Source organism: Oxyura jamaicensis, chromosome 3, assembly GCF_011077185.1.
Source record: "Oxyura jamaicensis isolate SHBP4307 breed ruddy duck chromosome 3, BPBGC_Ojam_1.0, whole genome shotgun sequence".
Taxonomy (NCBI): Eukaryota; Metazoa; Chordata; class Aves; order Anseriformes; family Anatidae; genus Oxyura; species Oxyura jamaicensis.
In genome coordinates, this window is record NC_048895.1 from 84,559,408 (window position 1) to 84,585,928 (window position 26,521).

The 26,521-nt window shown below is 41.8% G+C and overlaps 2 protein-coding genes across 5 annotated transcripts; one reads left to right on the top strand and one right to left on the bottom strand.

The window, feature by feature from the left end:
* The first annotated feature begins 3,200 nt into the window (after positions 1–3,200).
* Positions 3,201–13,197, top strand: LOC118164640 (F-box only protein 21-like). Of its 4 annotated transcripts, XM_035322293.1 has the most exons (8): positions 4,004–4,051; positions 4,368–4,373; positions 5,002–5,172; positions 6,415–6,504; positions 8,357–8,427; positions 9,174–9,337; positions 11,223–11,333; positions 12,971–13,197. In XM_035322293.1, the coding sequence occupies exons 3-8, from the start codon at positions 5,045–5,047 to the stop codon at positions 13,064–13,066; spliced, it is 660 nt and encodes a 219-aa protein (XP_035178184.1). In that variant the 5' UTR covers positions 4,004–4,051; positions 4,368–4,373; positions 5,002–5,044; the 3' UTR covers positions 13,067–13,197. The 4 variants fall into 4 exon arrangements, with proteins under 4 accessions (XP_035178183.1, XP_035178187.1, XP_035178184.1 ...); XM_035322292.1 differs by lacking the exons at positions 4,004–4,051; positions 4,368–4,373 and adding an exon at positions 3,201–3,588; XM_035322296.1 differs by lacking the exons at positions 4,004–4,051; positions 4,368–4,373 and adding an exon at positions 3,274–3,588 and having other exon boundaries at positions 5,002–5,169.
* A 458-nt stretch (positions 13,198–13,655) lies between these two features.
* IRAK1BP1 (interleukin 1 receptor associated kinase 1 binding protein 1) lies at positions 13,656–25,471 on the bottom strand. The gene is made up of 4 exons (XM_035322291.1): positions 25,191–25,471; positions 19,148–19,213; positions 14,997–15,127; positions 13,656–13,976 (listed from the first exon to the last, which is right to left on the bottom strand). Exons 1-4 carry the CDS (start codon positions 25,431–25,433, stop codon positions 13,706–13,708), a joined length of 711 nt encoding a protein of 236 aa, XP_035178182.1. The 5' UTR covers positions 25,434–25,471; the 3' UTR covers positions 13,656–13,705.
* Positions 25,472–26,521: the final 1,050 nt, after the last annotated feature.

Consider the following 26,521-nt stretch of genomic DNA (forward strand, 5'->3'; position numbering starts at 1 on the left):
GGCAAATTGTTCTCATTTTGTTTTCCCCAGTCTTTCTATTGTCTACATAAAAGAAGCCTACAAAACAGCACCTGGTCTTCATGGCAGTACAGGATATATTTTGTTCCCTGGCCGGGAAAAAAAAAAAAAAAAAAAAAAAAGAAAAAGAAAAAAAAAAAAAGGGAGAAAATATCTTCTCATTTTTGAAAATAAGGTACATATTTAATCCAGGACAAGAAAAGGGTTGACTTTAGTGACCTTAGCTGCAAATCCTACCATTGTCAAGAATACATAAAGACTTGATGCTGAGAAAAAAAAAAAAAAAAAAGAGTTCAACACTTCTTCAGCACATTATGTACCGTTCACACAAAAAAGTGTGGATTTCGATTTTTAGACCAGACACCCCACTGATGCTTACAAGTCACAGAGTCACAGGCTTTTTTTTTTTTTTTTTTTTTTTTTTTTTCCAGCTCATTACATGAGGTGATGGGCCTATTCCTTAAAAGAAAAAGCAAGTAAGTATATATATTATAAATATATATATTAACAATATATTTACATTAGAAGCCTTGCTCTTTACCTGCTGGGCAGACCTGCATTGCCCAGATCACTGCAGAGAACAGTGGTGTGAGCCGAAAAATGCTAAAGGATTGTAAAATACTCCTTTTTGAATAACTTCCTCAGCAGTTCACTGATAACTTAAACCTTTTTCATGTCACAACTATACAGAGAAACTTTGCCACTGCACTGATAACCTTTCCACCACCAGGGAGGAATATGCTGTCCTGCAGGAAATTGTCTCTCTTCAAGTTACAGGAAAGGTATCACCTCCACCTCTCTATCACTTCTTCCTCAAAGAGTTGCTACATTGACATCCAGCTAGCCCATTTGCATGCTAAAATCGCTATTCATGGCAGTCTGAGCACCAAACACCCACTTGGAGAAAGAGGCTTTCCAGAAAAAAAAAAATTAAAAAATGTGCTTTTGTGTTCCTCTTTCTCTTCCATCCTATTGTTTGAAGTTGCTTTGCCTTATGATGCTGGAAGGGCTGGAAGGAAAGTGGGATTCCTAGAAGAAATATATTATTTTTATTTTTCCTATTTACACAGGTCCTAAACTCACTCTTGTTACTGTGATGGCAAAGTAGGGAATTAACATACATTTTCTCTTTTGTTGAGTTAGCCATGCTCTGGGATACCTTCATGATAAGCTACTCCTAAGTACCTTCAGAAAACTTAATACTAAAACTTAATGCCCTATAATGAAATTTTAATTGGGTGGAAGAATAATGGCTAAATTATCCAACTGAAGCTATTTATGCTATATTTTATCTATAAAGGAACTACTCAATTAATTATGTTTTAAAAACATTTTTCTTATGTTATATTAATATTTCTAGTCTAGGTCATTACTTAGATGAGTTTTTACCTGGGCAGACCTGCCACATTGTACAGGCTTAAATCCATGAGCAAACAAGCAAATAAAAACCTGGGGCTGACGCTTAGTTCCCAAATGATCTGTTTTCCAACAATGCTGTCTTGAAATTGCTGTTGTAATTTTTGCCAACCCCTCATCACCTCTGTACGAACTTAGAGTTGACAAATGCAAGCAGACCCCACAGAAAGGAAGGTCTCTGGGGAGACCCTGAGGCTGTGGAAGAAGGGAAGAACATCAAGCAAGGGAGAAGGGAAAGAAGCAGGGCCAAATCCTGACATGTTTTATCTTTAGCTTCCTGAATAGCCAAGGCGCAGGAATTCAAAGCACTTTTTGCACTAGAAAAATGGATTATCCTTGTTTGACTGCATGCCCCAGGATGCTGAATGTAAGCCTCCGGATATTATGTTTGCTTTTCTTAATTATCTTTCATGGGCCCCAGGCTCAACTCCATAGCACAAGAAATCTCAATGCAGCCCAAGCAACAAGTCAAACTGTTCCAACCAACAATGCTCTCTACTTAAAAATAATGCACAGCACAGCATGGAAGCCCCTATATGACTTTCTTGTATCTACGGAAGAGGCATAATGACTTTAGCCGTCTAACATACTTTGTATTGGGCTGGTAGTTATAGCATACGTTGCTGATTTTATACACAAGGGAAAACAAGAGGTAGTTCAGGCCATCAAACGTTGTTCTTGCATTTCTCAGGTTATTTCTGAGACCATTGTCACTCTAAGCATGTGCATGCAGAAAAAAGTGCTTTCTATAGTTTATTATTATTATTATTACTATTGTTATTTGAAAAGTGTAAATATCAATATGTTACTCACTGAAGAGACAATGAAAAGTAAGGTATATTACTGAACTAGGTGTGGCACGATAGCCTGTTTTATTTTCATGGTGCTGCATGTTACAGAGAGGTTTTCAGCGAGCAAGAAGAGATGAACATTTCCTCTCCCTGGTAAGACTTCGCATTTGCTACTGCCAAATTTCCCCCATTGTCTGTAACTTCCCAGTTGCTCTAATCTCCCTGGGGTCATTTGCAGTTTGAGTCTGTCCTCCTCCGTTGGCTCCCGTTCTGATTTCGGTGTCATCAACAAATTTGGCCGCTGTTGAATTTGCAACAAAGAAATTCCTGACAAAGAAGAGACTTGCTCAGAGGCTTCGACCCCGGTGCAGCCGTCCCAGGCCCAGGGGGAGGCTGTGTTTGAAGTCTGACACGCGCACTGTTGAAACCGCGCCGCAGACTTTTGTTTCGTTACACATTCATCCATCTGCCACAAAGCCCAGCCCGTGGACCACCACGAAGTGATCTCTGAACCACCAGGAGGGTGGTCTGAGACACGCTGTGATGCTGTGTTAAAAGTTTATGTTAAACCGTGATGCTTTTTGCATAAAACTCATACTAGGGGACTTTCTTCTGGCTTCTATTCATAGCAGTGTACACCGACTGCTTCACTTTCCTGGAAAAAAAACTATTTAAGTGAATGCTCAGGGGAGTAGTGCATATTTATTTAAAACTAAGCTGCAAAAATAGAATGGAACTTTTTTGTTCTTTCTAAATATTCCTCTTAAAAAGGGTACGAGTGTACAGTCTGCTGAGGTGTTGGTCTTGTGTTGTTGTTAAAGGAGGAATCTGGGCCTGAGCAACTCCGTGAAGTGTTGGGAGCGGGGGAGACCCCCCAGCCTGCACCCCAGCATCGGAATGGGGTGGCTGCACCTCTGGGTTTCTTCCCCTGTCAAAACCCACAAATTTCCCCTCAATGTTTTGGGGAAGCAATGTTTTGTGGAAGACTCTGGAAAGCTTTTCCATGCTTTAAAGTACCATAATCCACCCAATATGAAGCGTGGGATTTCAGCGCTTCTTTACATATGGGATTAAAGAAAGACGCGTATCTGTCAAATTAAGAACGTTTAAGACCATTTTATCGATGTACATCGTTTCTTATCGCGCCGGGCACGACGGCGGGCTGCCTCCCCTCAGCCGCACAAGATGTCCGCCCGCCCCAACGGCCGCCACCTGCCGCGAGGGCGGCGCCGCCGCCGCTGAGGGGGAGCCCCGCGGCCCGCCCCGCTGCGGGATCGGCCCCTCACGGGGCTGCGGAGCGGGGCCCGGCATTGGCACCGGCACCCACCGCTGAGGGGAGCGGGAGCTCCGCGGACACCGCCGGGTGAGGGGGGACGGACCCGCCTGGCACGGGAGAGGGTGGCCGGGAGGGAAGAGGAGGGAGCGGGGCACCTGCTGCAGCGCCCCGCCGGCTGCCCTCAGCCGCCCGGCGGGCAGCCCTCGCCTCACCTGCCTGCTTCTGCCGCTCGCCGCCGGGTCCCTGGCTCTTCGAGGATACACCTTGGGGCCAGGCTACCTCCGTCTGCAGCCAGTCCTTCTCTCGGGGGGCTGCTCTCAGAAATACGGGGGGCACCTGCGGCCCCCCGAGGCGTGCGGCCGCCTGTGGCTCTGGTGACAGCTCCCCACTCCGCTACTCTTTGGACCCTTCCCCTCTCCCCTCCTCCCAAGTAAACAAGTGCTGGAGATGCACAGCTGCTGAAAACGTTTAATATTATTATTATTATTTTCTCCATAGGTTCTAAAGGAGGTAATGCAGAGGAGAAAAACGTGATTTCTGCTGGCTGGCTGTCATAGGTGTGTGTTTTCATATTCTTTATGATATGCTGAAGAACACCTAAGGAATAATTTTGTGATCTTGACTGTCTTTTCTAGGCAGTTTTCATAAATCTAACTTCCCACAGGCACCTGTACAGCATATGTTACAGTAACCTGCATTATTTTGTAACTGAAGTAAGTTCGCTAGCAAAAGCTAGAAGCAACTTGAACATTTTCTATTTGCTTGCAAGCTGAACACTCTGCTAAAGAGCAAGCGATGCAACAGCCTCTGCTGGAGACTAATAAAAGAGAATGCAGAGTGCATGTGATATAGGTAGCGTGTTGAAGGTCGTGGTAAGCCTGTACAGTCTGTGAATGCTTGTGTAAGAGGTACAGATCTCTGATCAGTCCGGGTTCTGGTTTGAAGAACTCTTACAGATGCAAAATGACAGTAAATGCTCTCCTTGTCTGAAGGCAAGTGTCTTAACTTGGTGGGGAAGGGGAGAGGAGTCACAAGTATCTTCCTGCATAGGAAAGGTGCGGCAGGTGCCCCTGGAATGAATGGTGATGTCGGATTGTTTCCTAGTCTACTGAAGTGACTATGGCACATAATTGTTGTCCAGGTATAATGCCATACATGCTTCTGATCTGAAAGAAAAATCCTGTGGTTCTGTATATGCAATAATCACTGTATCGAAGCAGACTTTTCTGAGGCCATCAATCTGATGTGTCAGACGTGTTTAAAGTAGACTAATTAAGTGTATTAGTCTTCTTTTAGTCTCTACAAATGTCCTCAAACATAATGTAGTGAGACCTAATTTAGGAATGCTCTGGATGTAACTGAAATGTGTGTGGACAGCCTGTATATTAGCTTGTGAAGTAACAAAGCAATCTGAAGGAAACTTTTAAGTACACACAGCCAGCAAAGCTGGCTGCTGCATTTTTTGCCTTTTTTTTTTTTTTTTTTTGCCCTCTTTTTCAGATTAGAGAGCAGGGAAGAGTCTTTGAAGAAGCTTCCTGTCGGAATGCCTCACATCAATGCAGCTGCAGCTCTGCAGTTCTGCATGCTGCTGTCTGCGCTTCCTGCGCAGTATTTCCTATCCCAGTGGTATGGAACAGACTCCGCTCAGCGCATCCAAATAACAGAAAGGTTGTAAGTCTGTCCTTCCCTACTGTACTTATCTATAAGAGTTATCATTCTCATCCCCAATGACACTTTGTCCTGGAAAGCGGGAATGCGTTGACCATTCCTGCATGAAAACAACATTCAAATCATACCTCAGACATTTTTGTGGCTTAACGTGACTGTATTTAGTTGTTTAAAGAGGCCCTTCAGCATTTGAATAACAACCATTGTTTTCTTCCCATAAAAATCTGTGTATAATCTGCGTGACCTAACCTCATTCTGCTTTTGGACGTTCCAATATATGTGACTATTGATTAAATCCCTTTAAAAGGGGAGAAATGAAATGTTTTATTAGTAAGACTATTTCAAACTTTCCATTACCTTTTGACACTTATTCTTAAAATAGATTTTCTTGCATAGGTGACTCGGTACAGTGTCTCAAACAACCGATTTTTTTACATAGAAAATTACTTAAGGCAGTTGTAACGGTGGTGGAGTTAGGTAAATAGTGCCAATATTGTATAGGAATTAGGAATTTATGTACTGACAGGGTCATGTGTATCTGTTCTAAATGTGAAGTGAAGAATAGTGCATCAGATCCAAGTGGTAACCATTGGCAAATGTCGGCATCTTGAAGATGTACCATGCAAAGGGAGTTGTGTATGACTTAGAGTTTTAATATGGTCTGTGTAGTGCATTGGCTTGTGGTTCGTCTGTAGAACTCAAATCCGTGAAGTAATGAGAGCAAAAGATTAAGCTGGATTAAAAAAGAACAAAGTCTGTCTTTGAGGGTGAGGACCCAGATTTAAAACACTTTCAGGGTTTCATGGCACGAGTCAACTACTAACCATTTAGATTTATGCAGAATTTGCTTTGCTATTTCTGAATAGTCCTTTGATTATGTGCACAACTTTTGAAATGTCTTGTGCTCAGTATTCTCAAGTAACAGTTGAAACAGCAGAATCTGATGCAATTTGGCAACTCCTGTGGTCTGACTACAGAAAAAAAAAAAAAGCAACTTTGTCATGACAAATGGCATTTTCCAAAATTTACATACGGTTTACTGGTACAAGTGATGATTGAAAGGACATTCATTTGCAGTGTAGGTAATCTTTGGGGAGAACTTGTTCCTGGCCACTGACTTCTTTTTCCTGTTTGCTACAGAAGTGAAACCTTAAAGTTTAAATGTTAAAAAAGGAAAATAAGTAAATATAAAAAACACGATAGAAAGTTTTTCAGACAACATGGTGATTGTTTTTACTACTGAAGGCTAATTGCATGTGGGAGCAGCTTTACCAAGTCTTACCTGAGTGTGGATGCGTGGACAGATCGTTTAAAGCTGTGGCTATTGAAGACAAGGTAGGATGTTGCATACTGTCTGGGTTTAAGAGTATCTTTCAAACATGGTCTATTTTTAAATAGGAAGGCATGCTGCATGGTTGAAATGAATAACAAAGGGGAAACACTTCTCATTTTCCTATTGAGACTGATTTGGGTCTTTCAACCAGTTTAAGAAAAGCTTTTGTACGAATTCTACACAAACATGCAATTGGAACTCCATGTGAAACTAGACGTAAATCATGGCAGTAATTCTGTATGTGTTACCCTCTACTTTAAATTTATCTGCTTGTGAAATCTGATTGTCTGTAGGATTAACCACGTTACTGATTATAAGACGTGATATGTTTACAGGATCAGATCCTACAACATGGGATGGATACCTTATGCTGTGTACGGTGGTTCTAGAAGATGTAGGTGGGGAATTTGTGGGTTTAGGATGAAGGGAAAGTGTGATTATTGCATAAATGACAATGGGTTGGTCTAGAAGTAAGGTTGTATCCATTTGCATATGTACTACTTTAGTTTAAGATGACTGTTCCATGAACTTGTTCAGGGATGTTAAAAGGGCTTGTGAGATTTAATTCTTGTGCAGTAGAAATACTCCAAGGTTTTACCTTGTCTGGACCTTCAAAGTCCTTTATTATTGATTCACGTTCAATGATCAGGAGTGTCGGGGAGTACCTCTGAACTGTGGAAAATTCAGAATTACTTTTGCCCCTAGGAAAGCCTAGGGGATGTACAAAAGGCAACAGAAACTGTGCTTTTCTCAGGTTCACCACAAATTGCTTTGCAACTTTGCAGGAAGCTTCAGGCATGTGTAGAGACAAAACCTCTGAACACCAGAAGACCCTTTGATTATTTGTACACTGTTGGCGCAGCTTACGTCTTCTGAATATCTTACATTACTATAAAGAGTTGGTTATCCTAAAAATATGGTGGCGCTTGTAACGTTCCAAACCTTCTTAATAAAAAAGCTAAAAAGCTACGCTCTCAACACTGTAGTCCGACAAGTCAGGTTATTCACTGACTGCTCCTGATAGAAGGTATTTGTCAACCTGAATTCTTCCTACAGCTAAACCAAGTGTTTTTTTTTTGTGTGTGTGTGTGCGTGTTAAGTATTGTTTGCACAGTTCTGCTGCTCTGAATTTCTTCCAGGCAGGGTGAAGGGAGTGAGAGGGAAAGTGGTAAACACCACAGAAGAGCAAGGAGGCTAGGACAAACTAGGTCTTTGGCACTGACAGGTTCCTAACTGGTATGGATGGAGAACATTTACCCAAATAAATTCCCCAGGGGAAAAAAACAAAACCAAAACCAACAACAGCGACAACAAAAACACCAAAAAAAAAAACACAACATTGAGTCCCCCACCTGTGAAATTCAGATGAAATTCAGCCTAGTGCAGAGGAATATACTTTTACTGTAGCCTTAAGCTGGGACTCATGGCCAGGCACCTTGTCCACACTACTGTTAACCAATCTTTAAAGATTTCAAAGTAGAATTTACAGAAGATACTGAAGAATCTCTCTTCGAAGTAAGAATAGTTTCAAGCTCACCTATACAAAGTAAATGGGTTTTCCCTGACATAAAAATTATAATGCAGCTGTGGAGCTACATATCCAAAGAAATTATGTTCATACTCTTTTCTCCTGTTGGAACAAATTTATTTGTCTTGTATGTTCCCTAGAAGTGGTGTTAATGCAAAACTCTCATTCTGTTTGGGCTTCAAGTTGTGAAGAATTTTGAGTCAAAGGCTTTGCACTATTCCTCTATTCATACAAAGGCTTAAGCTAATAACCTGAAGGCTGATTATCCTAAAACTCAGTTGCTAAAGAATTTGCCTGAATGCTAGGTTATTAATTTTATATTTTAGGAACTGGTACTTCGGAGAGAGGAAAATTAAAATTGCCAACAATGAAGCAGAAAACCATTCCTATTTTGCAGGTATCAAAGTCTTTGCAATCCTTTCGTGTTTGGCTGGTGGTATTGCATTCTAAGGTCTTTTGTAGGGTATTTCTACACTTGTTAGTCTTTTTCCTCCTGTCTGATCATATTCTGTATGCAAAACAGGACATCTAAAATCTGAAGTCTGTCCGTCCTGTGTTGTGTAAGGGTATCAATGTGAGGTACTACATGTATCCATCTATTTCACTGAGTAGATCTGAGTGTGCCTGTTTTGTACTGCTGTGTGGAACAACAATGGCATAGCTTTCACTTGATCCAAATGAATGGATTTAGAACAACTTCATAAAAGGAAAAAGAAACCATTGATTAGTCTGCTCCTACAAAAAAAATCCCTGCAGTCAGACTGAATAGAAAAATTTCGTGACCCAAACTGGAAAAAAATATGGCAAAATTTGTTATTGTGTGTAGCACTGTGAAATATTGAATATAAAGGTGCAGTTAAACAGTAATTGTCAATACATGTGTTTATGCTTTCTGTTAAGACCCGTACGTGATATCAAAGACACACAAATAGACAAATACCTTCTTTAGTGGATGCTGGTCTGTCAAAAATTGTAGCAATATTCTGGGGGGAAAAGAAATAAAGTACATGTTTCCTTGTTTACTTTGCCTATTAATCTAACTGTCACTTCTCTTCTGGTGGAAATCAGAAGAATGTGAATGTTTAAATGTTTAATATGCTTGATAAAACATTTCTTTACAAGTCTCTTTCTCTGTTAAATTAGAATCAACTCAGGTTCGCAGTCCAAAGCCTGAATCCATCCAGTTCAGTGTGGGACAGGTGATAGTTCACAAAAGACTTGGTTATTCGGGAGTCATTGTTGGATGGGATGTAAAAGCTAAAGCTCCAGAAGAATGGCTACAACACAAATATCCTCCAGCAAAACAGGTTTGACTGTATTAAACTCTTGTTTTATCAATACATACACACAGTAACTCAGGTTAAAAACCCTCAAACACTGCTGTGGACTTCCTGCTAGCCTAATAGGGAATACTTGATTCCCCAGTCACCTGTGCAGCTGAGAGAAAGCTCTGTTTCCTCTGCACTGTTGTCACAGGAGAGCTTTGCTTTTGCAGCACGGATTGGTTAAACTTCACCGGTCAGGGTTGTTCTGGATGTCTCTCTAATTAAAATTACTTTTAAGACGTGGTGTTGCATTTAAGGCAGCAGTGTCAACCTATAATGTTAGAGCAAATTTCTCATGGTGTATTACTAACGTTGAAAAGCTTTTAAATATTTTAGCTGATCTTCCAGCTAGATCTACCAGTAGGTACAATTGGTAACATCTTCACCGCACCTAAGAAATGCAAGTAAGCCTTTGTGTTTAATCAATTTCAGATAGAGTGTTTTGGGGCATCTGGACAGTTGGAATATAAATCTACTTAACAATGTGTTTTTGCTAGGATTCTTGAAGCTTTTGAAATTCTCTAGGCTAAGTCCTTGTTGCATTTGCAAATCAGATGCTAAATCTTTGTTGACAGTGCTGGTCTGATAATACAGTGCTGCACACCCTGTGGGTTGACCGCTGACATGCTGCCTAAGTGGCAGAAAGGCACTAATCAGTAAGCCAAAGAGAACTGAAAATGAGAAAAAATGAGAAGTTCTGCCTGTAGACGAGAATCTGTGTTCAGCTGGGAGCAGACATTCACTACTGTTTGGTGCATTTTGTCCCTTCCCCATTGTAATTTTATCCATCTGCTACTCATCTTTGGCTTCGAAAACACCTGTGGCCTTGCTTCTTCCTCTCTTTTTTTCTCCTCTCAGTGGTATTGTCACCAACTGCACACCTATGCATTCCCCATCAGGCATTCTGAATCTTTTTATGTACCTTATATTTTAATGTTTTCCCAATGACATCCTGTGTTCATCTTTATGGTTTTAAATTCAATATTGATACTGTGGTTAAAGTGCATTTTTAAAAAATGATTTTAAACTTGCCTTTGCTTTTCCATGTTTTGTGCATCAGCTATGCAAAATGTCCTCTGACCTTTAAGAGGCAACTGCTAAGCTTGGTCATTGCATGCCCCCGCGGCATTATTAGCCAGGCTTTCAGCCCAGCCTTTCTCTGCCTTGCAGTTCATCACCGCGTTGCTGAGCAGAGGCCGCTGCCTGTCACGTTGATCAATACTAACTGCTGCATAAACTCCATTTATCTGCCCGTATTCATCCATCACTTTTTCGTGTTTAGATTGTGGGTTACTTTTGATGGGAATATTTACGGGCAGCAGTCAGCACAGTGGGACCCTGACCTGTGACTGGGGTTTACAGGCACTACAAAAATAATCATAAGCTACATTTCTTTCTTGGCGGGACGACTTTTAGATACACGTGGAAGTTGCCTTAGCTTTATCCAGGGTTGGGATCGAGGCTGTAAGAGGTGGTGTTATGCTCTGAATTTGCTCCTTTCTCTGTGGTGTCACCACTTGTGAAGGTAGAAGGGGGACTCACAAGCTGTTGTGGGACCTATATACAAAAAGCAGGGGTATTCTAAGTCATATTTCTTGCAAGATATACGAACAAAAAGGTTATTTAATATCTTGGCTCTTAAAATCAAAGAAGATTTGAGAAGAAGAACTTCACATATTACAGTGTTGATTGTTTAATACTTATTTTTTCAAACTGCCGGTGGTACGATCATAAAAATAAACCTGCTGTATGTATACGTGGAGAGGCTTTAGGCCCTGTAAGTCTAGTGAGAGTTAACTGATTATATAATGTAGTCTTTAGTCGTCATCTCCTCTCGAGGCTATTTATTTTCCTTCTATTTTTACAGGATGTAAAAGATACTCCTCACTATCGAATTCTAATTAACAAAGCAAATGGATTCGGCAAATCTACCACTTACATTCCTGAGGAAGAGATAACGATTATTATGGGATTAGAGGTAGGATTTATTTTTATTCCGTTGCAACTTGCTTGTTATCCTCTGTGTTTAAAAGTTGGCTGACCTTTGGCTTAATGGATACTATTTATTTTACAAAGGTAGTGAAACTAATAGAGAAAGCAGATGCACAAACCATTGCTGTAGTTTCAAATATATGTTTTTAGAAGGTGATATATGACTCAAACCATGTGCTGTCTACTTAAAAGTATCCCATTGCCTAATTTTTTCTTTGCCTTTAAGTCCTTTAGCATTTTGGCTTCTGTTATGTACAGGCTGTTGCAGACATGGACTTTTGTTTTAGGATTTCACTGACCCATCAAAGTTGGGCAGCTCCTTTCATCCCTTTCTACTGGATCTAGCAAAACGTACTTGTTTCACAATTCCATGCTGAAAAATCTGCTTTTGCTCAGTTGCTGCCCAGACTGAATGTCTCCCTTAACTGCAAATTTCTCTGTGAGCCTAAAATTCTGGTTTGTGTATCATGGTCTTGGTTGCTTTTGATTTCTAGCTTACAGAAGGTGCACCTGATTCTTCAACTAGTCAGAGGCTCTGATCCAGAAGACAGCCTTCCTTAAAACATTTCTGCTCTAGCCAGTGACTGTAACACAAAATGCGCTAACATGCCTGAACAAAGGAGTAGGAACTATGCTAACCCAGATATGTGTCATAAAGATTTAAAACTGGCTTCTGAGCCCTCTGACTCATGTCTAAAAAATGCACCTTTTATTATGTTGGTCCATTGCCTACCTTTGGTGACCTTTACAGTCCACAGGGAGAAACAAATACCTCACCACAAACATTTACCTTGTGAAAGCCAGCCTTTAAGTTATCAGATCGCTTTATTGACCCACATGAGAAGCATACTCTTCCCACAGACCATTAGGGCGACTGATGGTAACAAGCTCACAAATTTAGAGTTGAAAACTGTCAAGGTGAGATTAATTACAGATGATGAGTCATGCCTACACCTCAATTTCAAAAAGGTCTGCGGATTGCCTTCCCACAGCCTTTCCTATAGCCTAATAGGCAGTTATTTCCTAAAGAGTTGAGGCTGACAAGAAAATGTTTCAACTTGCCCTAACCATTTCCCAGTTCACAGATCTAACCTACTCACTCTAGGCTTTCGGGATTATAACAAAGCACGTAACTCGGGTTGCCCTTTGTGGAGTTGGCTCTTCAAGTTAGACACTGTGGTACAGGAGACCATCAACTCGGTGTGTCTTCACAATTTCCTTGACTACTTTAGTGTTCCCGCTGTCTGCCTAGTTGGATTAGATAACTGATCCAGCTGAAAAAAGATAACAAGCTGTACCAGCAACAAGGGAGTGGAAACTGCTTCAATAAGAAACAGCGCTGAGGTTAAAACATCAACCCTGGTATAGATCTAGCCAGTAACGTCTCAGGAGATGTGTTCAACATCTGCAGGGCACTGACAGTCTGAGAAAGCCACTGTTCTTATGCCATAAGTTACAGTAGAGTGTGGAAAATCCCACTGAAAGTGTATCTATGTACATAATGCATTTAAACTAATCAGGAGTCCACAAAAAGTTAACTCCAGGAACTTAAATCATTAAAGTATTGGTTTGTATTCGTTGCTAATTCTGGTGCTTATTTAACTTGAAATACAATTTTCTCAGGTGCACCACCCTGATATGAAAGCCTATTTCAGTGGATATGATGGATCAAAATACATTATGCAGCCGTGGTTGAAAAAAATCTATCCTCATGACTGAAGTATTCAACTATACGTACATATAATGTGCATCTGGACAACATCTTTCCTTTCTAAAGTTGAGCAAACAGACACCAGCATAAAGCTAATGTATATTTTTTTCCTGTGATGAAATAAAACATTCCTAAGCAAGTTTTACGTTGAAGAACTCATTTCATTGGAAGTGGACAAATGGCATGTTCAGTTTACCATCATTAATGGAGCCGTGGGTGGGGAGGTGGGTGGCAGAATAGATGAAACAGTGAAGTGCTCTATTTACGGAACTAATAATCTTAATTTTAGAGGAGAGAGCTAAGTAAAGGCCAACTGGAACTGAAATATTTCTAGTGAGAGCTACAGTGAAGTATTCCTGCAATAGTTTGACTGCTTTCTTTATAAAAGCATACATTGTGCTGCTTTCAAATGATCCGTGCAGAGGAAGAGTTTTGAGTGACATAAAACTATTAAATGTAATTTTTTGCACCTGGACAGGCAAATTAAGAAGCTTTCTACTTTTACTCAGTACTTAAACAATATTCTTAATATCCTGTCTTAACCATACTTGCTATAGTAACAAAGTAAAAAAACAACAATAAAGGAAAACAAAAAAATGAAGAAAATATAAAAATTTATTAAGAAAATGTGTAAGATTTCTAAGTCTTTAGAGCAACTTCTTTCTTCTGTTTTCTTTTCCCTTTATCTCAAACACAGCAAACACTCTACAAGAAGCATAAGCAGTAGCATTCTGGATTCTTTCCTGCAGAGTCAGTGGATCTGGGGAGCTAGATTGATGACCGTCTGTGTGGCCTCCCCATTCTTTTGTTTCTTCTTCTCTTATTAATAAAGGTTTTCCCAAGGATTGGCCAAGCAGTCGACACACTTCTTGAGCTTTCTGCCGTGTGTTTCCAACAGCAGTGACACATACTTGACGGCTGAGAGGTAGAGAATGCAGCACAACAACAAGCAGGGTCAACTTGCACAAATATTCATGCCAAACGTTATTTTCCCCCGTGTTTCAGTTCTTGTAACTGCCTGGGGTAAGGAACATCACCTTTCCCCACCTTCTGCGTGGCAGATTGAAAGTCTGAGGGGAAACTGAGGAGAAAACGTGAGCCTCCTCATCAGCTATAATCAAACATTTCAAACACCTATATGCTGCAGGCACTGGTGGTGTGTGGTGCAGAGCAAGTGTCCAAGCCCTGCTCCAAACATCTGGGTGCCCAGCTGTAAATCATACCTGCCCCTACGTGAACTCACTGGCCTGATTTCCAGACTGCTGTGTTGACACCTCTGAGATACACTTCTGACATCTCCAGAAACGTTAGCAGCAGCGAGCTGAGCTCCCTTCTTGGCTTCTTTAAGGGGCAAACCCCAAACCAAGATTAAACTTCCCTCTGGTTCTCCCACCCTCTCCAACGTCAGCAGGGTATGCAAAAATTCAAATAATTAGTAAACACCTAAAATATTAAGACCAGGAGCTTCAAAGTAGCATATTTTGATGCTGAGCAAGCACTGTACATGGCTCACTTCAGAGCATGTCAGGAGCTAAAAGTAATGGGAACTGGCAGGGGTCCTTAGAATTATCAACATCTGGTAACACGTTTGTACCTTCATGAATAACTTCAAATTAAATCTACACATGCTGATGTAACCAAAGTCAAATTTTGTTGACCTAATATTCACAGCAGATTATACTTCCAATGGAAGTCAGTGAGAAAATATTTATTACATTCTGCTTTTGCACAGGGGCACTGCAGAAAGAACAAGATGCATCTTCCTAGCCTGAACAGCATTAATTTCTAAGTTATATTTAGAACAAATGCTGAGATCTGAACATAAATTTTAATAGGTATGAAGGAAACTATTTGCTCCCATTACAAACAGTATAAATTATGTATTCATATTAAATGTTATCTGAGGCTGTAAAATCTGTGGCATAAGAGAAAACTTACCGAAGGGCGTCTACGGCTTCTGGCGTGTGGTAGAAATGAGGTGGACTGATGGTAACAGAAGTCCCTAATTTTTCAGTAAGTAAATTGCAAACATTCTGCATTTTTCCAAAATCACTGAATATAATAGAGACCTGAAATGAACACAGACATCAGACAAGTAAATTTTTTTAAACTCTTCTCCTATGATTCAACACTTGTAATTAAATCGATGTAAAGACAGATTTGTACAAACTAACTAAACATACTAGTCCTATATATAGCACCAGCATTTATTGAGTCGGACACTTTTATATAGCCCTAGAAACTATCACTTGTTTTCCAACAGAAAGAAGCTTATAAAATGGTTTAAAATTGAGGATTAAGAAAATTCTCCTTTGTGAGGAAGTCTGGCATTCTTGGTATGTAGACAATTTGAAGAATGAACGTGTACTGTGTGTGACACATCATCAGATGCACCTTAGTTCTTCCCTTTTAAATTTAAACATAGATTACCAGATGTTAATTATACAGAAGCCCAAGGAAAACGACGTGGAAAACATTGGGCAGGAAGGAAAATCACATTTTAATTCCAAGCATTAGGTTCAAGAAGCCTAAACTATGAGATCAAAACAAGCCTAGCCCAGTCCCATCCAACTTGCTCAAAACCCTGCGCTGGGTGAACAGATTCACCCCAGTGCCTACAGAGAACCGGTCACTTCAGTCTAGGATGAAAAACAATTTAAACATTTAGCCTTCTGTGCCTTTGGCATTAAGCAGCATTACACACAGATGATACACCAGGAATCTGGGTGTTTTCCCAACTGCTACAAAGCAGGCATCCCTGTCAGCCCAGGATCCAGAGCCCTACAGCCTTCCTGGCAAGGAAGCACCAGCCCGGTGGCAGCTTTCCAGGCAGGAGCAAGCCCTCCTCTGTGGCACAGCACCCTTGTCAGCAGTCAAGTAGTCATGTCCAGCTGCTAGAGTGTTCAGGAAGCAGAAATCCTAGTTCCCAAACTCTTTTTTAAGAGTCTTCATCTTCACCTTGCAGTACAGTGCTCTCATCGCCAAGCCAGGGTCACCGTCTCGTATCCCTGACTCTATCACTTCTATTTTGCACAGAAATAAAGCTTCAAGGGGTTACTCCTTGACAGCTGTGCTGCACTAACGTCCTGCGGGCAAACCTCACGTTCACCTCGTAAGTAAGATCATTCAAGGAAGTTGAATCCCTCAGTGAGAGAGGACTACTTCATATACAGGGTAAGGTGAAAATGGATACCGACAACACCACAAAGTAATTAATGCACAAGTCTTGTTACCCTTGGTAGCCTCTCAGTGTACCACATCCTGGCTTGAATCCTTGCCCCAGTTGCTCTTCACGCTACTGAGCGCAAGCAGGGCTTAGGGCCTTAAAAACTGGCCAAGGGACAGGGCGATTCCACCTCTGCAAGGACAAATGTCCCCATCTGTTGTGCAAAACTGTACTAAGTACACACCTTCATCTGTACCACACACCCCTCATCTGTAATTCGTGGCTGGGTCACTTTCTGGAATGTGCGGTGCCAATCTGAACTAAGACCAAAGATGAGACTAAACCTGGATTTCTTTCTTCAGAGAGCTCTTGCTAGATATAAAACCCATACAGCCTCTCGTGCTGCTTTGCAAGAAAACTCCTAATTGTCGTTTGTGGAAAGCTGGAAGTACGGTCTCACTGTGAGGACCATCACAGTGTCTGCCATATGGCTGCCAGTGTTTACAAGATAAGTTCCCTCAAGGGGATGAAATACAAGTCTGGTCAAACAAAGTAACAGTGGGCCGTAAGCAAGAGGGAAACTGCTCAGACTGGGGCAGCTCTGGGCACTCAGGAACTTTACTGGTAAAAAAAAGCAGCATGTTATCAGGTGCCCTCAGGGCAGAAAACAACTGAGCAACACTTGTGAGTTTTGTTTCCCCACCCCCAATCACAGCTTTTACTTAGAGCTAGATCCAATAAAATAAATTCCACTTGGATTTACAGAGGACACCTGAGCATTAAGATGCAAAGCGGTCTTCCAATTTCTTCAATAAAATTATGATTAATGTTAAAAAGTGTGAAAAAATAATATGAGGAATGCAAAACCATTATGGACACATTGTAAGGTTTAGGTACGGCTGTAAAGGACAAGAAGTTGTGTTTTACGAAAAGGCAAGTGTGTTAAGATATGCGTAAGAACCACCTAATCATCCCATGAGATCATCATGCCATGAATGAACTGTTATGGTTAAGGTACTACAGAGCTTTGTGATCCCCTACAAAATGTCATTCTTCTGCATATTTTCCTTTGTTAAAGCATGAATTAGAATTTATCTCCTTACAGTTGAAAGTATTCTTGAATTCTTAATTATACCTTCAAATAGCTATTTGTCTGGGAATTTCTTCAGTCTTCTAAAAACTGTTAAGAGTAGACAACTGGTAAAAAGAGTGTAGAGAATGAAATAATGCACGACTTCTGTGACTTGATACGTAACACAAATACAATGGCACACTCTTTAGTTCAGAAGCCAGTGTAAGTTAATTTAAAATTCATTTATATTGCTAAAGTAGTCCCACTCACTGGACAATGGAACTCCATTGGTTTTATGAAGCTGCACTAACAAAACTAGTGCTTATATAAAGGGGGAGTCAAGGTGAAACTAACCTCTGCGTGAAGCGCTACCGTACTGCTACTTAGGCAGCCCGAAGCAACAGTACTACGGCCAGATTTTCAAGCTCAGTCCCTGTGCAACCACAGAACTTCTGAACAACAATTACAGCCAGTCCAAACTGCCCACAGGTGTAAACTTGGTCCATGTAATTTTCTTTCCACTTACAATCCTTGTTGTATAAAAATTGATGGCAGGAGAAGGGTGACGACTGGTTTAGTTACTGCACAGGGCTGAAGTTGTAGGCCTAAGCTTGTCGTAGCCTAAATAACCACTGCAAATTGTATTAATTTTTAGGTACAGCTTATCTAAAAGACTTGATAATTGAAGCTCTCATGATAGTAGGTGTCTAAATTACAAAGCTGAAGTCATTCAGCAGATGACACTAATGGTATCATTTAAGTACCTGAGGACTCATTTTAAAATCTAATTTTGTTCTCCAAATTCTCATTTATTTGTATATTTATCGCTGTTATTTAGATGAGAATATACCTTAAAACAAACATGCAAATTAAAGAGGCTGAACTCTGATTTAGGGGACTGTAAACAATAGCTCTCTAATACTGCTGTAGTTTTACTGCAGAGTTTTATAAGAATCTTCATAAGAATCACTGAAGTTGCTGGGTAGTGACTGAAGTCATTAAATCTGAAAAGATTCATTGATTGAAAACACATTATTTCCCTTAACGAATATTTTCGGTGCATTTACTTCTTTCTATAGTACAGATGTGCAAAAATAAACTCCCCTGAGCTGATTCTGAGGAAAATTGGATTATTCTAATAATATTTAACTTTCACACAGCAGTTTTTACCTACAGAATTCAAAGTGAATTACCTAGGAAATAATTAGCTTTGCTTTACTTGCAGCAAGCTGATGGCAGAGTAATGTAGAATAGACCAAAGTCCAGGTGCTGTTCAACTGTGGCTTAAGCAGATATAGGTTAGGGCTGCCATGCCACGGTTGTTCCCCATCCATTCTTGTCCTCTGCCTTGCACTGCCTCCAGTTCACAGAGCTAAAATAATGGAAAAAATAATCCCTTTTTTTTTTTTTTTTTTTTTTCCAGATTAGCTTTTAATTGGAGCAGCTTTCCAAACTTGCCTATTACCTCATCACCTACGTACAAATTCTTTCAAAAAAGTAGAGGGCAGGGACATCTAGGGGTTGAGGAGAGAGCAGAACCATAGGTTTGCTTACACCACCACAGGATGACAACCTTGGAGTCCCAGAACAAGAGTCCCTTCTGCTGCATCATAGAATCACAACATGCAATCATCAGGCAAGAAAATAATCATTTCCATGCTACAGTAGCAGACAACAAGTTCTGCACACAACAGAAGACTACAATTGAATTCTGCTTTATATTGCAGGCCTTCAATAGCTTCTTTGGACTATGCTGCCTTTACTGCAGAGAATGTCTGGTTACCAGGAAAGAGTCTACAAATTGTCCTTGGTCCCTGCTACACTGTTTGTTTTATTGGGTTGAATACGTACCTCTGCTTCCATTTGGTAGGTGTTCTCTAGTCTACTGAAATCCTCTGTTACAGTCATATTTTCTTCCTAAAACAAAATACAAGAATATTATCTTAAAAGACAGAAATGAAGGGTCTGTAGGAAATGTATGCACACTGTGTTCTGTAAAAGTTGAACTGTTTTGGCTTATTGCTTATAACTTAGCAATACAAGTTTGGAATTTTCCATGCAAATCTCGTCAGTTAAGGCTGGATATTAAAGATTTCCTGACATCACTTAAAGTAAATTATACATCAGCTCTATAAGGCAATTTTGCTGCTATTCACTCGAAGAGAAGAATTAGGTCTTAAAAGCAACCACTGGCTAGAGGCTCTGTGTAACAGTGCATAGCTGTCAATTCACCTGGTATGAAAAACAAGACATTTCAGTTGTTTTTGTGATTTAAATAATGATTAATCAATGGTTATTCATCAGGAAGGAAACCCTTAAAAGAGGTTATTCCACTTTGACCCTTCTGCATTAATACCAGCTATATTTTCAATGTAAGGTCTGTGCAGACCACTAGCAAAAACTTTAAGATTTACAAGCAAGATACGAAGCTGAGACATGGAGCAACTCTGGCTACCTCTGAATATTTGCCCAGTTTGCTAGCAGTCTAACATTTCTTTTACCTACTGCCCTCTTTGGTAAACAGTTTGGACGAATAGGTTATTGTAAAATTACTACAACAAAACAGAAAGCACAGTTTACAATTTAATTGTAAATATGAGTTTGAATTTAATAGTCATGAGCCGTAGAGAAGCAGATACCAAGCCTTCCAAATTACTGAAAAAGTTTTACTTACTAAATGTATTTGCATAGGAACAAAATATTTGCTTTCAGTGTCGACACATTTCAAAGGATGCTCTGTGTCAGAATATTTTCTACAAAGGACTCAAATCTTCAAGTTTATTGTGTGGAATACATTTTCTTTTTTAGAAGTGACATTAAACACGAGAAGCATTTTCCTTCTAAAATATCACATGGAAATCAGACCTATAATTATCATTGCACAGTGCCTACAAGAAGCTTTTGGATTTTTGAAAAATAAAAATTGAGTTTTCAATTTTATGATTGACGAATAATGCTCAAATACAAGAAGGAACATCCTTATTTTTTGGAAAATCTCTCCTAGCGAAGGCAAGGACCATGGACAGTTAGTCCCTAAAAGCCGTATTTCCCCTTTTTACAGTCATAGGTTCGAGGTACCTGGGAAGCATAGCTGGCTGTGGTTTCTTAGACAACGATGGAGCAAACCATACTTATAATAGAATCAATTGTCGATACAATTATCGGGAAAGTTTTTTTTTTTTTTTTTCCCTAGAGATATATACATGTCTTATAAGAATAATCATACACAAAACTCCTATTTTACAGAAATAACAATACTGTAATAAAACTTGAGAGCAACCATAGAAAAGGTGCATTTGTTCTTCCTCATCCCCGTTCCTTAAAAAAAACAAAAAAACAAAACAAAACAAAACAAAAAAAAAACAACAAAAAAACCCACACACTTTTACTCTGAACAGGTCAGTCTTCTAAACCTTTTGTTTGCTTCTTTTTCTGTTTGTTTTTGCGCTTCGCCTGTTTGCTGTACATTTAAGGGCAGTGCCATCGTGTGGTTCTAGGCACTACTGCAAGACCGATGCAGTTGGCAGTGAAAAACCATCCTGCGTGGTACACCAGACAATCTCCCTCGTTGCTAATTTGTATCCCAGCAGATTTGACAGTAGCTGTACGTGTTACTGAAGATAAAGGGAAGACCTAATTGCTGAAGTCGTAACGATGTGGCCTCTTCTGATGCATCTTCTGCCAGATGCTTTGTTCCTTTTCAGGTGCCTGTTCCATCTTCAGACAAGGACACGGAGAAGACAAGGAGGTGATGGCAGAATTTTAAATTGAAATCAGGGTTTGACTACATCAAAAGCAAAAGACTTTATGTATATTTTTTTTCCTATTTCTTATGTCTACTGTTTATATTTTGGCTCCGGAACTGTTCATTTGATAGCAATAATCACAGGAAAAAAAGTAGTTTTCACTGTGCCTTAGGAAAAGCTACACTTCCAGTGTGTCAGGTGTCCTGGACTTCTGGAATAATTTTCTCCATTTTCTAAATCTGTGGGCCACGAGTCACAGAAGAAAAACTAAATTAAAATAACATTATTTTTATATGGTAACTCAATTACCTGTAGAAGCCATTGAATGATTCTTAGCAGAATCACACCTGTATGCTGCCTATATGGGGTATTTTCTGATCCAGCAGTGACATAAACTGTCACTGTTGCAGGTACTTTAAAAAAATGAGAAGACAGGCAACATCCCATTGAGCTTTGAGTATCAAGTCTGGAACTGTTCCTCACCTTACGTTTTGCTTCATTTCAACACACCAAAGTCTTACATAGCCCTCCCTCCTGCCTATCTGCTATTTCGGGACACTTGCTTCTTCAAAGAACTGTTGTGTCCACCCTCATCACACCGTCACTGTTGTAGGAATGACTACTGCTTTCCCCAGAAGAGAACAGGAAAAATAAATAAATAATTAAACACTAAATAGGTATTCAGTGAAAGCATGCTTCAAGGAGAAAGCTAAGTAACAGTACAGTATGAGAAAAAAAAAAAATCTATCTGAAGGTAAAATTGCGTGTTCTGTTCCTAATTACTGAGTCAACAAAATTATGAGTCCTTCTACAAGACCAGCCTCAATAACAAAAACGTCTACAGTCTGGAAATGCACACTAGCACACAGTTGTAGTAAGCTATACTGGTATGTGTAGCTATTGCTTAAAAATCTGGAGACACCTGGAAATGCTTCTTAAAATTTACGTGTACATTTGCAATGGTATATCTCATGTAACTTGAGACTCCAAAATAATATAAAGATACTGAAATAATGAAGAGAGCTAGCTTCCAACTGAACATAGCATTTTTTTTTTCTTAGTATTAAAGAAACATCTAATGAGAGACCGTATGTAACAGCCCGTCCATCATAGGGTCTCTGCAAGGTTACCCCAGCATCTCAGGACGGGAAGCCCTGACAGTCAGCACGCATCATGCATGCGCTCTGGGCGGCGGGTCTGCTCCCCAGCCTCTCAGTCCTGCACGCTGTTTCTTCCCTTTAGACATTAGACAGACAGAATGACACCTACGGTGAAGCAGTTTGTGGTGCTTTATGTCTGTTCAAAAAAATAACCGGAGTATAGGTGACAGTTTTTTTAGGAAAGGTAAAAGGCAAGTTTGTACTCAGCAAATGTCAGGGTACTTCGGGGATATGTCTTAAACTATGCGGTAGTCTAAGGAAGGTAATGTCTTATGCAGGTCTTTCTGCATTTCTTAATCAAGGATGCATTGAAATTGGAAAAAAATGTAACTGGGTGAGCAAAGGTTCAAATCCTTTTTTCCACTGACTGTATGTCAGTGTATGTCAGATGTGCATCCACGGCTGTGACTCCTGAGTAACACGTTCCAAATACAGAGAATAGTGCATGTGTATCCAAAGACACAGCCCAGTACTGACAGAGCCTGCTGGATACTGTTTTTTTTTGTTTGTTTTTCCTTAAGTAACACCCCCTCTCTAAAGCCTCAGCTAACCTGTACAATCACTGCTATTTTTAAACAAGAAGGCCAATGACAATTTTTAGATGCAACGATTAAAGAAAACCAACGTCACCTCCACACCACCTCCCAGATAGATTACAAGCTGCAAATATAAATCAGTTTGCTTCTAGAGAAGGAAGAAAAAAAATGCTGCTTTTGAACAGCTGGGCTCAGTAAGAGGTTGGTTTCCCCATTGATTGTACTTTCCCTGCAGCCCTCAAAGCAGATTCTGTGCTCTAAGTGCAGTAGATAGTTTCAGCACTCTATAAATAAATGCTACTATGTGCAACTACTTCTGATTAAAAACCTGTGTAAATATATATGGAAATGAGGTGCGGCCCCCGGCACCCTGACAAGCTGCTAATGCAAACTCCTGCTGCTGCAGAGGTTACGCACTCCTGATCTCACAGGCTTCCTACAGCAGCAGCACGAACGGCTAAGGAAATGGCTCTACGGGTTAATTAAAAAATAAATATATGGTCTAACCTGCTGATTTCTAAAGGGGCCTTAGACAGCCTTGCAAGAACTAGAACCATATGGAGATTGTGAAGAGAGCTGAATTTTACAGTGATCTAGAAGGGCATTAGCTACAAGCGGTGTTAGGAAATGCAGCTAGGAGCAAACTGCCAGCAGTGAGATCTGTTAGTCAGGAAAAACGCCAGAGGGCAAATGAAAGCTCCAGCACTACTGGTTTACAATCGGATGGAAAAAAGCACTAAAAATTACACCATAGAGAACTACTCTGGAAAAAAACACACCACCTTGCCTTTCCCCAGAGCTAACACATTGCTAACACCAAGAAGCCCAGAACTTAAGCAGCATTTCACAGCCTCTCCAACCTGCAGACAGAACACGTCCAGTCTTCAACATGTGCTTTGTCTGAAACATCGAGAGAGCGCTGTGAAACTATTTAACAACCCACTGAATGCTCTGCTCTCACAACGTAAAACCAGTCCACTCTCTGCCTAGGTTACACCACCGTTTAGGTGTCCCCAGTACATTCCTCTCTGCGTATAGCTGAATACCACCGTGCTTATCCCAATCACACTTCATTTTGCACTTATTTTTTCCAGCCTGCATAAGTATATACAGCACCTCAAAAGTGCACTCACTGACTTAACAGCCTGTGTACTCCTTTTGTGTGCCAACTGCCATGAAGTCGAACACTCTGTGAAATCCCATTTTAACCAGGCTCATGCCAAAACCCAAAGCCAGTTATTCAGGTTCCTTGTAGGGTGGGCAGCTGCAACTATTTCTCATCTTTCCGCAGTTTGAAGTGCTGTTTAATTGCATCCAAGATGAAAATACCCCATGGCCTGATAGCTCACCACAGTGGTGGGTACAAAGCTTTCTCTACTAATAAAAATGAGTGAATGATAAGTCACCTTGTCTTTCCCTGCTCCTCTGAAAATCCATGACTAAGCTCCTACCAACTCACTTGATGGAAACCAAAGTCTCTCAGCATGCAATCCCTCACAAAAACACACCATTTCTGACTGAGCAAGTCATGCTGATGGTGAATGAATCCTCCTCCTGGTTGTCATCGGTGTGAACAGGGCTTGTGAGATGTGGCAGACACTCTCCAAGCCATGTGTAGGGAAAAACGTGGGTGACAGCTTTGGCCCACAGCAGCCTCAGTGCCTCCTCGCCATCTAGACCCATGGCTGCAACGTGACCCTTCCCAAAACAAGGGGGCTAGAGGGTCTTTCTTATCACCTTCCTTCTTCCTGAACAAACACTTTGTCCAGCTATTACAGAAAAGACAGGCAACGTCACCATCCGCTTTAAAAGAAAACACTAAAACCTATTTCATTAAAAAAGAAAAGCTGGAGTCAGTACTTATCTACAAATACACGTAGCGCTTCAGTTGTGGCCATGCCCTGTCACTGTGAACGCATCACTGTTTAGGCTGAGTAACCCACTCTTACTTCGTATTTACAGACACTGAGTTTCACTGTAGCATCGTGCACTATCATGAAATCCTTCTTTATTACTATATTGAGTAATTTGGGAGTAACCTGTCATCTCCCTTTTCCCCAGCTCACCTGAGAATCCATGGAAATTGCACAGACTTCCTGGGGGACTCCAGGAATATGTAGCTTTCAAACCCAGCCACTTATCCCACTAAAGATACAGTTCGCTGTGTTTTTAAGAGTCCAAACCCACCCACTTACCCCAACAAAGATCTGTCTTATCCTGTTTTGTTTTTAAGAGTCCAAACCCAGCCACCTACCCACCAAAGACCTCATTTGTCACGGTTTATTTTTAAGAGCCCTGGGTCCATAACCCTCCAGAACCGCTTCACAAAATCCCAAACCTCCCGCAGGATTGCCAGGAGGAAACCTATCCCCACGGCGCCCCTACAGCGCCGCTCGCCCTCCCCGGCGGCCCCTCAGCCCCCGGCGGCCCCTCAGCCCCCGCGGCCCCTCACCGGGACGCCGCGGTGCCGGGCGCTGTGCGCGATGTACTCCAGCCTGCGGGACACGCTGCTCCGCGCCGCCCCGGCCGCCCCCTTCCTGCTGCCCAGCCGCACCGACACCCGGGCCCGGTCGGGGCCGGCGCTCAGCTCCGCGCTGCCGCTCACATGCAGCTCCCGGCCGGGCGGCAGCGGGGACGGCAGCGGGGACGGGGCGAGCTCGAAGCCGCGGGCGGGGAGCGGCGCGGGCAGCGCCATGGCGGCGGGGCCCTCCCGGCTCCATGGTAACCGCTGCAGCGCTGCACCCTGGGAAGGAAGCCGCGACGTTAACCCCCTCCTAGCGCCATGTCGCGACTCTCGCGACCCCCCTCGCCTTCCCGACACGGTCGGTGCCGAGGGGGAGCTGCCCCGCCTGCTGCCGCGGGGGCGCCGCCATCACAGCTGGCGAGGCAGCCCGTAATGGCGGGCGGGGCGCGAGGCCCCTGAGGGCAGGCTGCCCAGCTTCTGGGTTGTTCTCAGTCTTCTCAGAAAGAGCAGTCAGGCACTGGAACGGGTTGCCCTGGGAGGTGGCGGCATCACCGTCCCTGGGGGTGTTCAAGGAAAGGTTGGACGTGGTGCTTAGGGACATGGTTCACTGGGTGACCTTGGTGGTAGGGAGATGGTTGGCCCAGATGATCTTGGAAGTCTTCTCCAACCTTAATGATGCTGTGATTCACCTTTTATCCTATTTTTTCAGGCATAGTAGGGCCTGAGAGGCAAACGCCATAGCAAAGAGCTCAAGGGAAAGGGAGGTTGTCCCTCCCTGTGCATGGAAACCTGGGTTGTACAGTGCCACCATGCCTTCTCTGTGGGCACCCAGGTAGGATGGTCACAAACCAGCCCTTTCTCCACAGTGGGGTCTTGTAGCACACGCGTTGGCTTTGCTCATGTCTGCTGGCCAAGTCATGTTAAGTGCCACCCCTTCGTTTGGAAGGGCACAGGGATGCATGTCCTGTGCAGGGAAGGTATCCCTGCTGCAAAGGTGCAATCACAGGACTCTTGAGGCTGGAAGGGACCTCTTGAGATTTAGTGCAACTCACTGCTCGAGCTGGCTCAGCTGGAGCTGGTTGCCTAAGACCGTGTCCAGTTGGGTTTTGAATATTTTGAAGGAGAGAGACCCAGCAGCAGCCTCTCCGGGCTGTGCTAGCGTTTAACTATGCTCATGGTGTTGCCAGGTGTTCAGAGGGAACCTCCTGTGGTCAAGTTTGTGCCATTTGTCTCTCCTGTCTTGTCACTGGGCTCCTAGCAGAGCTGGCTCTGCCCTCTTTGCACCCTCCCTTCAGGCATACCATTCTTGTACTGGCGAG

Excerpts from the sequence above, each read along its gene's own strand:
- LOC118164640 (XM_035322292.1), top strand. The coding sequence starts at position 5,045 with ATGCCTCACATCAATGCAGCTGCAGCTCTGCAGTTCTGCATGCTGCTG. Across the intron at positions 5,173-6,414 it reads ATCCAAATAACAGAAAGGTT|GCTAATTGCATGTGGGAGCA; the intron begins GTAAGTCTGTCC and ends TTACTACTGAAG. Across the intron at positions 11,334-12,970 it reads CGATTATTATGGGATTAGAG|GTGCACCACCCTGATATGAA; the intron begins GTAGGATTTATT and ends CAATTTTCTCAG.
- IRAK1BP1 (XM_035322291.1), bottom strand. The coding sequence starts at position 25,433 with ATGGCGCTGCCCGCGCCGCTCCCCGCCCGCGGCTTCGAGCTCGCCCCG. Across the intron at positions 19,214-25,190 it reads CCCGGCACCGCGGCGTCCCG|GAAGAAAATATGACTGTAAC; the intron begins GTGAGGGGCCGC and ends ATTTTGTTTTAG. Across the intron at positions 15,128-19,147 it reads CCTACCAAATGGAAGCAGAG|GTCTCTATTATATTCAGTGA; the intron begins GTACGTATTCAA and ends TGTTCATTTCAG.